This window comes from Acipenser ruthenus, chromosome 22 (assembly GCF_902713425.1).
Source record: "Acipenser ruthenus chromosome 22, fAciRut3.2 maternal haplotype, whole genome shotgun sequence".
In the NCBI taxonomy this organism is placed as follows: Eukaryota; Metazoa; Chordata; class Actinopteri; order Acipenseriformes; family Acipenseridae; genus Acipenser; species Acipenser ruthenus.
Window position 1 is genome coordinate 13,556,684 of NC_081210.1, and position 14,548 is coordinate 13,571,231.

General features: G+C 41.5%; 1 protein-coding gene across 3 annotated transcripts in view; it reads right to left on the reverse strand.

The window, feature by feature from the left end:
- Window positions 1-14,548, reverse strand: part of LOC117431083 (cAMP-dependent protein kinase type I-beta regulatory subunit) — a 184,184-nt gene that overhangs the window by 44,629 nt on the left and 125,007 nt on the right. For all 3 annotated transcript variants that reach the window (XM_034051703.3, XM_034051704.3, XM_034051705.3), the window contains one exon: window positions 7,965-8,026. In XM_034051703.3, coding sequence (XP_033907594.1) covers window positions 7,965-8,026 — 62 coding nt within the window. The remainder of the gene's footprint in view (window positions 1-7,964; window positions 8,027-14,548) is intronic.

Below are 14,548 nucleotides of genomic sequence, written 5' to 3' on the forward strand. Positions count from 1 at the left end.
GCCAAACAGGGGTCATATGTTCACTTTTCCTGGTTTTAGTCAGAATTCTAGCGGCAGTTTTCCGAACAAGCTGCAAGCGGGATACCACATGTAAAAAACAATAATGAATTACAATAATCAATTCTAGATGAAACAAAGGCATGCATTAGTCTCTCGGCACCAGATACGGAAATAATTGGTTTAAGTTTGGCTACATTTCTCAAATGGTAAAAAGATACTTTAGTAACTTCCCTAATATGAGTCTCAAATGATAGATCAGGATCAAAGATGACCCCCAAACTCTTGTATCTCTGAAAATAGATTTTTGTAGATAGTGCCCAGAGGCTGAAAAGCCTTGTTCCCAACATTTTGCTTGTTCTTATGATACCTGCGGCCAGGAGGAAAATATTTGGGGAAGATGATGGCTGCAGAGGATTGAGACGAGCATCAATCCAAGGGCACAGTAATCCAATGACTGCAGACAATGAATAATCTGCATCAACCAGAACAATGTGCAGGGATTTACACAGGACTCCCCTCTTCCTATTAAATAAATAATCTGCATCAACCAGAACAATGTGCAGGGATTTACACAGGACTCCCCTCTTCCTATTAAATGAATAATCTGCATCAACCAGAACAATGTGCAGGGATTTACACAGGACTCCTCTCTTCCTATTAAATGAATAATCTGCATCAACCAGAACAATGTGCAGGGATTTACACAGGACTCCACTTTTCCTATTAAATGAATAATCTGCATCAACCAGAACAATGTGCAGGGATTTACACAGGACTCCCCTCTTCCTGTTAAAGTGGCCACAGCCTGTAGGGCCTCAGCTTGTTTTAAGTACAACCACAACAAAACAATTTATTTTTACTTAGGCAACAGTCATTGTTTTGTTTCTGAAGTGTATCAAAGAGATGCCTGTTGTTAAATGCTAATTAAGAAGATAGTATCTAAGCAACCCTTTGCACACAAGGCAATCTAAATTCAATTATACTGACAGATCTCTGTGGATGAACATTGATGATAAATATTTGTTCTTCCTCACAGCTTGATATGTGGGATATAAAAGCAAAGACTGTAGAGTAGAATGGCAAGGAGGAGTGTATGGATAACACAGCAATTCTGTAATGGTATTTACTAATGATAAAGTGAACGACTGTATATGTTAGTACCCACATGACTGGTATACATTTTACACAAAACATTTATTATCTCTGTGCCTCCTGTACCTATTTAAAAGTAATCACACAACCATGGGGTCTGTATTAATTATCTAAATGGCAGTGGCTGATTAATATTTTGAGTACTCAGAAAAAAAATCTTAAAAAAAAAAAAAAAAACTGCCTGAAAATCATATATCTTTAGTAAAATACGACGTGTCTAAATATATTCACTAACCTATTTATGGATGTGTAAATGTCATTTTCTATAGATGGTTGCAAATCCGACTTTTTCACATAGCCACCTATACTCCAGTCCACAGGGGGTCGGATATGCGACGTTGTACTGTATGTGTGTATTGTGAGATAGTGTAGTCCTGGGGGAACGGTACTACATCTCCCAGAGGGGAATAGCCTTAGTTTGTTTAATTGTTTGATTTGATTTGATTAATTGTTTAATTAGTAATGATCCCCTGCACCTGGCTAGCATTGTAAATTAGAGCCAGGTGCAGGGTATTTAAGAAAAGCAGCCAGTCTGTTTGGGGCTGCTGTGTGGAGAGCCTGCTTGCTAGGGTGCGCAAGCGTATGAAGAGGAAGGTACTGTGTGGAAGCCTACTTTGTGGAATATATAAATACCCGCCGTGAAAAATATGGGTAATGATTATATATAAAAAAAATTTAAAAATCACTTATTAATGTTTTAAGTGCATGATAAATGTTTAAATACTATATAGTACTGTGGCAATGCGCCCCGCCCCTGTGTGCATTTGTGTGTTATGTGTTGTATGTTGTGTGTGTAAATGTTGGTGTATAGTCATTGGTACACGGGATATAAACGGGTCTGTGTTTCACGTGTATTTAAAAAGTGTAGATTTATATTTAGGCACGGGATTGCACATCACGCACGTGCATTTAAAATATAATATGTGAACACGGGGTTGCACAGAATTAATTCACGTGCTGGGATTCAAGTGAATAATTAATTAGTAATTGAATCCCAGCACAACAGTATAAATAGGCACATTTTTAGTCACTCGTGGTTAGGTGTTCAGAGAGTGGAGAACGGGTGAGAGAGAAGGAGAGTTAAAATCGTAATCGTAAATATAATAAGTGTTTTGCTTGTACTCACCGTGTTTGTTCGTCTCCGTTTCACCTGTGTGTTAGTGTTTAGTCGTTTTGTATGTCTGTTTATTTTGGCGCAAGTGCCGTGTCCCGTGTTTTTGTCTGTTCAAACCTTTTATTTTCTGTGCTGTTTTATTAAATGCTGAGCGAAACCATTCGCTCAGCTCCACCAAAACCCCAAGTCTCTGTCTGTTTACTCCCTGCTTCTGGTCTGACGCCACCCACTCCGGCCGTCTTTGTGACACGTGGTGTCATCGTGGGATAGCCGCGCCTCCAAGCGTCAGACCAGGAGGGGTCTGGATTAAAAAAAAAAAAAAAAAAAAAATCAATGGCAGAAGACGCCATCAAACTGCGGGGCTGGTTCCTGGAGAATGCTGGGCTGGAGGCCCAGTCTCTGCCCATAGTCGTCCGGGTCCTGTGGATGATGGACAGTGAGAGATGGGAGGCATATCAGCAGGAACACACCCCAAACACCTTGGAGGAGGGTGTGGAGTTTGTCCTCAACTACCTGGAGGCAACCATAAATGGAACAGCAGCCCAGGTAGCAGGACCACCAGCAGAGGAGTACCTGCTGTCCCCATCTCCACCAGCAGAGGGTGAGTACCTGCTGTCCCCATCTCCACCAGCAGAGGGTGAATGCCTGCTGGTTTTGCCTCCACAGCCCAAATGGGAGGAGCCTGAGCATCCACAGCCCAAATGGGAGGAGCCCAAGCGGAAGGAGCCCGAATGTCCTACGCCTGAGTGGGAGGAGCCCGAATGTCCTACGCCTGAGTGGGAGGAGCCCGAACGTCCTACGCCTGAGTGGGAGGAGCCCGAACGTCCTACGCCTGAGTGGGAGGAGCCCGAACGTCCTACGCCTGAGTGGGGGGAGCCCGAACGTCCACAGCCCAACAGGGAGGAGTCGGGGCGTCCACAGCCCAACAGGGAGGAGTCGGGGCGTCCACAGCCCAACAGGGAGGAGTCGGGGCGTCCACAGCCCAACAGGGAGGAGTCGGGGCGTCCACAGCCCAAAAGGGAGGAGTCGGGGCGTCCACAGCCCAAAGGGAGGCAAGTCGGGGCTTCCACAGCCCTGGGACCCAAGCCACCAGCAGAGGGAAAATGCCTGCTGGTTCAGCCCCAAGAGCCAGAAGGGGAGGAGTTACAGGCTCAACCCCCTGAAAATTTTTGGGGGGGAGAAGGGCAGGATGCTGGTGTCCCCCAGCAGCCTCTCGCTATGCTGCTGAAGGCAGCACGGCGTGCACATGCCCAGCCGCCACAGCAGAGGGAGCCAGCACCGCCAGGAGCAGAGGAGCTGGAGCTGCCTCTACCTCCACCACCTCCAGGAGCAGAGGAGCTGCCTCTGCCTCCGCCACCACCACCTCCAGGAGCAGAGGAGCAGGAGCTGCCTCTGCCTCCGCCACCACCACCGCCAGGAGCAGAGGAGCAGGAGCTGCCTCTGCCTCCACCACCGCCAGGAGCAGAGGAGCTGGAGCTGCCTCTGCCTCCACCACCGCCAGGAGCAGAGGAGCTGGAGCTGCCTCTGCCTCCACCACCGCCTGGAGCAGAGGAGCAGGAGCTGCCTCTGCTGCCCGTACCTCCGCAGGGAGTACGGTGGCCGGAGCCCCAGAAAGGGGAGCTGCCGGCCACGAAGAAGGGGGACGAGGTCTGGAGACCACTTTCCCCAGCAGCAGTTTCGCTGCAGGAGTTCTTGTGGCCGGAGCACCACAGGAGGGAGCTGCCGGCTACGAAGAAGGGGGAGGTCGGGGGACCACCTGCCCCCGCAGCTTTTTCGCTGCAGGACGGGACCAGCATGCTGTCAGCCGTGCCACTACCGGCAGGGGTGCTGACAGCATGGCCAGCCATGGGCCCACTGAAGCCTCCCTTCCCAGCCCGAGACTTTGTCCTGGACTGCTGGATTTTTAAGGAGGGAGGTGGCCGTTGAGGCCATGTGTGCTGCGCACAAGGGGGGGTATATGTGGCAATGCGCCCCGCCCCTGTGTGCATTTGTGTGTTATGTGTTGTATGTTGCGTGTGTAAATGTTGGTGTATAGTCATTGGTACACGGGATATAAACGGGTCTGTGTTTCACGTGTATTTAAAAAGTGTAGATTTATATTTAGGCACGGGATTGCACATCACGCACGTGCATTTAAAATATAATATGTGAACACGGGGTTGCACAGAATTAATTCACGTGCTGGGATTCAAGTGAATAATTAATTAGTAATTGAATCCCAGCACAACAGTATAAATAGGCACATTTTTAGTCACTCGTGGTTAGGTGTTCAGAGAGTGGAGAACGGGTGAGAGAGAAGGAGAGTTAAAATCGTAATCGTAAATATAATAAGTGTTTTGCTTGTACTCACCGTGTTTGTTCGTCTCCGTTTCACCTGTGTGTTAGTGTTTAGTCGTTTTGTATGTCTGTTTATTTTGGCGCAAGTGCCGTGTCCCGTGTTTTTGTCTGTTCAAACCTTTTATTTTCTGTGCTGTTTTATTAAATGCTGAGCGAAACCATTCGCTCAGCTCCACCAAAACCCCAAGTCTCTGTCTGTTTACTCCCTGCTTCTGGTCTGACGCCACCCACTCCGGCCGTCTTTGTGACAAGTACACATACATTCTATTTAGTCCCTTCAGATCTGTACACTTGTGTAACCTTTTTAAGTACTGGAAACATCGAAAAAAAAAAAAAAATAATAAAAATAATAATAATAATAATAATAATAATAATAATAATCTCCATTTAAATACAGTTAATGTTAAATGTGCATCAAGCTGCAGGATTCTTTGTGACATCTATTGGCCATATTCTGCTGTTGTTGTTGCTGTTGTTAACATGGCTGTTATGTTCAGTTTTAAAACTAATGCAGTAGTACAGCACCGCTATTACATTATGGATAGCTACTGTAAATTGAGCCGGCTAGGTTTTGACAGCAGTCGCAAAAGAGACACGTGCGTCTGTCTGGGTAACAATGAAGTGCTGTTCCTGATCATCACTAAATTCTGTCTTGTCAATACATAACAATGGCATCCAAGCAAAGCATTGAGTGGAATTTTTTTACCAAGCAGGAGAAAATGGAATTTTCAAACTCTGCCAAGGAAATATTTCATTCAAAAGGAGGAAGCACACTTACTTAATATGCTCCTGTAACAGAGAAAGAAAGAATCTTGGTTATAAATCTCCCTCCTGACCTGTGGGGGCGCTGTGTAAAGGGAACAGAGTGCCCCGGACTGGATGGTCTGACAATTCATTCCAGGAAAAGGTGGAAGTCGGCCATCTAGAAAGGGGCGGAGCTACGGTACACCAAGTCATCGCCCCAGAAAGGAAGCGATGTGCCAACCGTGGATTGGAGGAGAAACGGTTGCACTCTCTAACCAAGGGGGCGTGACTGACGGTACAAAAGGGGACAGGGCTAAAGAGATCTGTTCCTTGGTTATGGTTGCAAGCAAACCACTAAAGAAGAACAATAATTGTACCGTTAGTGCTCAGTGTTTGTTTGTTTTGTCGTGTCTAATTATACTTGTTTGTTTATTAGATGGCTAACACGTACCGGGAGCTGTCGCTGGCCAGCACCAACCCGGACAACACTTCACAACTGTGATCGTGTGTGTGTCTGTGTGTGTTTATACTGTGTATATTATTTCGGGACTGTAACCCGTTGTTTTGAAACAGTTCAATACACATTGCTGTGTACTGCCTGGGATTATTCCTTGTGGTCAGCAGACCAGGATTACAAAAATAAACGTCTGTTTGGATCGTGAACTTTGTTATCTGTCTTCTGTTTTGTAATCACATCACCTCTACACCTGCACACTGCAAACCACTTTGCCACAGCTCCACATTATTTTATTTTATTTATTTGCTTATATTTTTAAATAAAGGCTACTTTTTTCTGTTTTTGGTAAGAAACTGTATCTGCGTAATGACTGTAGATAAAGCATTCCGTATTGGAAGCCACACGGCTATTATTAATGGATCAGAGAGTTATCACTGACATAAACCCAACAGGTATGTGATGTTGTTTTGTTTCTGATTTAGTTCCTGAGAAGAATAGTCGCCGCAGTTATTATTATTGAGGTGTACCTGCCGCTCGCTGTGTTATTGTTTTCTGTAAAACACTGATATCCTGTCAGTTAAGAAAAGGCTTAATGCATCAGCTTGTTATAATGTTGTCTTTATTACGCCGGCCAGAGACCCGTGCTTACAACTGTATTGTCATATTTTCTACATTTTCTTTAAATTCTAAAAATAATAAATCAAAACCCAGGTAGTAAAAAGAGACCCGGGTAGCGTTGGTTAATTTTATACAAGACAGGTACCGGGTTTTCGGGTACCTGTGCCAACCTCTTTTATATGAATTAGAGATCATAAGATTGTTACTATAGACAGAGCCAGAATCCTGTGAATTAAAGATGATCATAAGATTTTAATCTTCTGCTTGTGGTCATTTGAAAACCTAACCGCAGTCTGTTTCTATGCCAGACAGACACTATCAGGGCCACAGTTTAGTAGGCTGTCTCAGCAGACCTCCAAACCCAACAAGCTGGCTCAGGATCATTTCTGTGTGGGACGGACCTGCTCTCCTTAGGAATACATGCAGCTGAAACACAGGGGACCCAAAACGCACGATGCACAACTTTTCTGGCAACTGCTGAAGCAATTGGTTGATGGCAACATTTTTAAAGCGCAGCTAACAAAACAGTTCCATAACATTTCTGCCATGCACACTTACTAATATTGGTCTCAAATGTGCAGTTTTGATAGAAAACATGTTACAGCAAACATGTATTGTTATTTTAGACTATGATATTTGGTACTACACTTGGTTAAAGAAATCTCTGTTTATATGCCAGGCTTTTAGTCTTTCACTTACTGGGTCACCAGGAGGGTGAAATTGTCCCCAGTAAGACGACCCAGAATACACTGCTGACATGACCCAGGAAGTGCAAGTGCAAGTGCAAACAGATAACCCAACAGGGCACAGAAACTAAAAGCTTCTTTTAACCTAAAGCAGTACCAGATATCCTGTTTTAAAATGAGTGTGCTATAACATGTGTTTCTTCAAACTGCACATTTCAGACTAATGTAGTTAATGAAAGTGCAAAATGGGTAAGATTTGTGGAATTTTGTTAGCTACAATCACTTGGTTTTGATAGTCCCTACAGGACCTGCTTGAAAGGTTGCCTGAAATGTGTCATACTGTTGGTAAAACTCAGAAAACTCAACCAAGAAGTCTCCCTGTGACCTAGAGCTCTTAAATCTCTGCACAAGTTCAGCTGGTACACCAGAGTGTAGCCATTAACCTGTCCCTCTGCAACACTACCTAGTGGTTATAAGAAATACGTAAGTAAGTAATTCTATATGAACTGGGGGCAGCGTGTTGCAGGGGGACAGGTTAATGGTTACACTCTGTTGTACCACCTGCACTTTGAGAGAACATGTTTGACAGCTCTATTGAGGCCACAGGGGGCTTACACTTTTGAGGTCTACAAAGTTACCAGGATGTGGTGACTGAAACAAAAAACAATATAAAAAGTGAATCTTTATTAAGAAAAAAAAAAATGTAAGCACTTGAAGTGGACGAAGTTAACATTGTTCTTAAAGGAATTCCATCACATTCCAAATGCAGGGCTGAGTGAGCTCCCAAGCCAGTTGGTTTTGTTTCCCCAAAAGATTTTTTTTACAGGACAGGGCGGTAATTAAAAAAAGAACGTACCTTGCTGGATAACCGTTTCTCCTGCAATGTGTGTAACTGGAAACATGGCATCGAATATATCACTGAAAAACAAAAAGAAACAAAGATTTTTTTCCAGCTGACCTGTGTTGTTTTTTAAGACACGTTCATCCTTTTAATAGGACCAGAGGACAGTCGGAAAAAGAGGACACAGTGAAGGAGACACTGGTGGGGGTATGGAATTGGATACCTAATCATGTTGTTGATGCAGAATCATTTGGATCCCGTAAGATCTGACTTGACAATCAATAAGCTACTAGGAACCGGATGACCATAGATGGGCTGAATATTCAAAAAAGGTTTTCAGGAATAGCAACCCCTCTTTATTTCAAGTTTTACTTTAAATAATGTACAGATTTGAAATACCATTCTGCTGTGTAAGCAAACCTGTGACAGATAGCAGCGTGCATTAGTTTAGACTTGAAAGCAGTTGTAATACTGGCTAGATTTATCTATTTAAACACACCTCCATGCCGCTCATCTTACAACTAAATATAAGACATAAAAAAATCTCAACATCATTAACTCACAGAACGATATAACTTGCAATCACATTTGAAGAAGAATTACTACTACTACTACACTAAGAAGAAATTGTTGTTCTGACTAAGAAAATAAAAATGTTTTGGAAGAAAAGATGAACACAATGTAACTCAAGTAAAAATGACATAACCCAGTTATACATGCTTGTGCAGCCGATCAGAACAACCTTTGCTATTCAGAATTACTTCCTTTACAACCCAGTTTTCTGTTTTCAGAGCAATTTCAGCAATAAATCTAATTTTCTCTTGGTTTGTTCTTTCCACCAAGTCCCTATAACTTGGGGTAGTTTTTCACAAAGATGGCCCTGTTTGGGTTAGAAAAGGGAGACAGGAAGTTCACAAACCTGAAAACAAAAGTAAGGCTGTCAAGATAAAGCTTCTGTCAGCGGATCCCACATTCAACCCTTCAGGTCATAATGTATCAGCCTTCAATCAGAATTACATATTCATTTGTGCCCAAGTACTTTGAAAGCCTTTGTCTGCACAGTAGACTATTTACCTTAGTGTTCCTGCCCCCCTGCAGTGTAATAAGAAACACATTCCTGCACCTGTGCTGTGTCCCGTGTGGTCCACATCACAGTGATAGTTTAGATTTTTTTATCAAAGTAAATATTACTTTTTTTCGTATTGAGTAGATTTTTTCTTCTAAACATCGCAGTGTATCCAGTTCACGCTCCCTCCTGCAGCAATGCTGGTGCTCTGATTGAAATGAGTGGCGTCGTGTGGGACCAGAAAACCAGCACCGTTGCAGGAGCGAGCGTAATCTGGATACACGGCTAACCTTAGAACAGTGTTTCCCAAACGATTGGCGACCCAAATGAACACAGGAATAATGAACCCACGACCCCAAATTATTCACTATTTGCTATTTTAACTGAAATACTTTACCAATCAAAAAGCAAAGTTTCATTTATTTGTAACTGCACTACACTATATAAGCATTCAGGCTTTGATAGTTTTACAGCTTGCTACAATGTTTGCTTTTATCAAATTAATTATTAGTACAAAATGGTATTAAACACATCAATTTAAAATTGTGTTGCAACACACTGAATACCAGTTTTAATTTTCAATTCAACATCAAGCATTGCAAACATACCGACAACCTGTCAATGATTAGGCTAGCCACTACTGACACTTACTACACGTTACCTACATGCAGCCTGTTTCTGTATTTTGTTCTTAATAGAATCACAACTGAAAATGCTGCTTCAGACAGATAGGTGGTGGTGAATGGCAGTAAAACTGAAATTGCCTTACCAGCGAGTTCTGGGTATTTGTCTAGAGCAAAGTGCCACAACTTCTTCAGAGGTAACTAGTTAAAATGTACTTTTTATTGAGCGGTCATATGACAGCTGTGACTCAGTTGGTATGGCAAAGAGAGATTTGCTAAAAGTGGGTTACTAGGAAAGTAGTCCTGAAACTTATCGTAAAGGGCTTTTAAATGCTGGTCAATTACCGTTTGGTAATGGAGACATCAAACTCCTCATTCTTTAGAATAAATTCAGATAGAAGTGGGAACATTTCATAACAGCATTCTGTCATTCATTTATGCCACAGTTGCTGCTTTACTTTGAATGCTTCAATGTTGCAGTGCTGCTCAAAACTTTACCACCTTTTTCCTGCATTGCTAAATGTAATTACTTTAAGTGAATGAATCTGCAATGCATCCTAGCTAAAAAAGCCAATTATTATCATCAATAAAATCAGCAAGGGGTTGCTTTTTTCAGTGAGGAAGGAACGCACCTCATCTCGAAGTTCAAATAGACACTAGCATCTTTCCAGGGGAAAGCCAGTATATTTCAGTGTGTATTAATAGCTGTTCATGATCGGCTCCTGATTCACAGCACAAAGCCTAAAAGCAACATGCATTTAAAGCACCGGTCTCAATATAGTTCACAGCTTTAACTGCTGCATTTAAAACTTCATGAAGTTCAGACATTTTCTTGCAGGCCAGAGCTCCACGTTGTAGAAAGCAGTGGAATTACTTTTAACTTTTCTGCAGCACTGGCGCCCAAGATTTCACTGCACATGTAGATTCCCACTGCTAATATTAGTTCCTCACCAATTGTGTGCAGTTTTTTGTTTTTTGCAATATGCACTGAATATATTTTGAAGAAACACTGAAATAATACTAATCACTGCAATGTACTGACTGCGAACCAAAGTAAAAATGATGAATTCTTTATTTGGCAGTTTTAAATTTTCAATGGTATTATTTTTAAGACAAACATCCATAAGATTCAAATATTTATAGGACTTAAATACTCTGCAACAACTAAAACTGTTAGCTTGACAATCACTGGGTCCTCATGGCAGTTGTCCTAGAATCTTGTGTCACATAATAATTTGATTGTTAATAATCACACTGTAACGTACCTGCGGGACATGTGTGTATCCATACACTTGATTATAAGCATGACCTGGTGCCAGACTGCACAGTCACATTTACATTGATTTCAGGCAGGCTTCATGCTGGATTCCAGAATAGACAGTATAGAGTGGCATTACACCATTCATTTCAATGGGGATCTGGTTAGGAACCAAAAATGATTCCAAGCCAGAGAAAGAGACAGAAAGAAAGAAAGAAAGAAAGAAAGAAAGAAAGAAAGAAAGAAAGAAAGAAAGGTGCCTGGAGTTGCTATCAGTATTAAGTGCAGTTGAGCTCCACCATTAACCCCTCCCCTCACTAATCAATGAAGAGGGCTGAAGAATTTTATCAGCAGTAATCTCACGGCATGGCTTAATGTCTCCACCTAAAGAAGAAAGCATACAGGAAGTGGGATTTACAGGAGATATACAATCATCAACAGTCCCTCCAGTGTAGCCATTCCAAGCATGTCTTCATCACGTCAACGGCTCGAGGATACACTCTTCACCTGAGGCCTCTTTCCTACTGAATGCGAGCACACAGCCAGCGAGCACACCTTGTGACTTTAACAGTTGATTAGATTTTAAAATGATCCAGATGCATTCAGATTCCCTGTTATCCTTGGATAAAACATGCAATCAGTCTTCTAACTGGTCTCTAATAGACCCTTGTCGTACTGTTCTGACTGGTCTCTAATAGACCCTTGTACTGACTGGTCTCTAATAGACCCTTGTACTGTTCTGACTGGTCTCTAATAGACCCTTGTACTGTTCTGACTGGTCTCTAATAGACCCATGAACTGTTCTGACTGGTCTCTAACAGACCGTCGTACTGTAAATGAAGCTAACATGCTGCAGGTGCACAGATTCAAGTAACAGAAGCATTTCACTATTAATGTAAATCATTAAGATTATAGTTCATCTGTAATAACATTGGAATAGTTTCTAAGTTAAATACTTTTTAATGTTTAATAGGTTTAAATAGGTTTAAATTAGAAACTTTGCTTTTTTTTTTCACTGTCATTATTTTCAATATACCGTAGGAGGTAATGAGTGTATGCACCCTTATACAATTTTACTACAGTATTTTTGCAGTTATCCATTTACCAGTTTACCATGCTTTGCAATGCTTACCTATGCTTTACTATACTTTTACTATAGGAAACTTTGATAAGGGCAATGTTTTTTTTATTAAACTTAAACTTTTTTTCTACATATTAAACATATACAAACTGTGCATTTTACACCTGTTTTTGCAATAGAAACCCTTTTCATTTATGGAAAAAGGTAAAAAAAAAAAAAAAAAAAAAAAAAAAAAAAAAATCTAAAACATGTTGTGACCCGATTTAAGGTAAACCGTTTTCACAACACAAAATATAGTAATTAAAACAAATAGATAAAAGTATAATTAGTCATTATATAGGTTTAAATTCTATTTCCAACAACATGAGACTAATGGTTCATACAAACTCAAATTACCAACAGACTAAGAAATGACCCAATACTAATCAGAAAATGAATCAGAGTTGTCTTTATATTGCCATGGGCAACGGGAAAGGGAATAGGTTAAGCTTATTTAAAGACATCTAATTAATTATTAATATGACTTGTACAGTGGCCAACTTTAATGTTATATTCTAAAGGAAATGGACTGTTGGTAACATTTTGCCAGTAATTGAAATTGATTAATGTAGGTTTTAAAACAATTTGTGCTAACAAATAACACAGAGCTAACAAAATTACTTCAGTAAATCGTATCTAATAATATAGCTATATTGCCATCACTTTGCAGATCTCACACTTTACTCTATGAAAGAGGTACACACTATGTTAAACATGGATTTGTACTTTTTTCAGAGCACTTATAAAACCTGTGAGTGTCTCTTGCTCTCTTTCCCATGATGCACTTCCCATTGAAGGAATGCCCCAGACATAGTTGCTTCCAGGAGTCCTTGCAGGAAACGTTGCGTTTATTAGATAATGGCATTCTTTTTTTTTTTAAACCTAGAATCTCCATTTATTTTTTAATTTTCTCCCAAGTTGGAATGCCCAATTATTATTTTTCCCCTTCACCGCGGCGATGCCCCACATAGCTCAGGGACCTGAGGCTCAGTGGGCGTCCTCCGATCCCACGATTACACCCATGAATTTGAAAGTGGATGTCTGCAGGCTACCGGCCTCTGGAGGACAAAGACCAGCCCAGCAAATCTCCGCCCCCAAGCTCACTCGGCGCCTGGCCTGTAGGGGTCGCCGTAGAGTGCCGAGGAGAAACAGTCTAAGCTGGATCCCACCTCCTCAACCCCGGGAGTGCCAAAGCCAATGCGGCACCCCCCCGGAATCCCCAGCGAAGACCGGCTGCCTCGCACAACCTGGACTGGAACTTGCGATCTCTGGTTGTATGACTCACCCTGCACGCCGCACGGCAGTGCTTTCACCAGGTGAGCCACTCAGGGACCCCAATAATGGCTCTTTCTGAGCGCATTGTTTTAAATATGGATTTCTCCAGGGAAAAAAATAACTTAAAAAAATGATACATTCAAAATGGTTTGCAATTTTTTTCCTTACAAGAACTCAAAACTCCCACAAGCCAGAAGCATTTGCTTACATTTGAGTACCGATCCCTGCTTTTCCTGCGACTGACCCATTTCCAACGTCAACATATTTTTCTCATGCGACTTCAGGAAGCTGACAGGAAGCACAGCATTGAAGTATTTGCAAGGACCGTTCAATACATATTCTTCACTAACAGATTCAAATAAATTACCATTGAAAAATCACATTCACCTTTACCTTAATGTAAGCGTTTTTCACACAGGAAAATCCGAGGCCTACAAAATGATATATATTTATTGGGATTCTTTTTTTGCACCACATTTTATATATATATAAAGAAAAAATAGAAAATGATATTTCAGGTACTTAAAAAGGTAGAATAATTGATTACAAATCAATTATCAGGACGTTTCGGACTACAAGTCCTTCATCGGCTGAATACAAAAAAACAGTGCTTTAAGAAGTTGATAAAAAACAAACAAGTAGTTTTTTAAACAAAATTCCAGAATGTTGTTGATGATGATGACCTCAGAATAGAATGTTCATTCCAAATGGCTCCAAAGTGCCTAGTTTGAAAATAAGTTCACATTCCTTTTGTTTCCTGACAGCATTAGTTCCATAGCATTGAACCATCCCACAAATTGTGATGTCTTCTAACGTCCTGATAATTGATTTGTAATCAATTATTCTACCTTTAAGTACCTGAAATATCCTTTTCTTTTTTCTTATTGATCATTTTGGTACACAGCAGTTTTCCTTTTTCTCAAACTTTACTCTCTCTCTCTCTCTCTCTATATATATATATATATATATACACGACCAGACCTTTATAACAAATCATAAACACATTTCCTGCTTTATTAGCACTGTTTTATTGAAGAAAGTTATTTACTCAGGAAGCAGTGGGGAGTGTTTGTGTCTTTACGGCTGGGTGGGACTGTGACACAAGGCAGTAAAGTGACACGCCTTGAGGTGAAACACTGTCTATGCCTTGAGCAGCGATTCAAAGGCACAATGTCCTCATTTCTTAACACCAGGCTGCACTGCCTAATGTCTAGACCAGGGCTTCCCAGACTTTAACCTGAGGCCCACCTGTTCAGC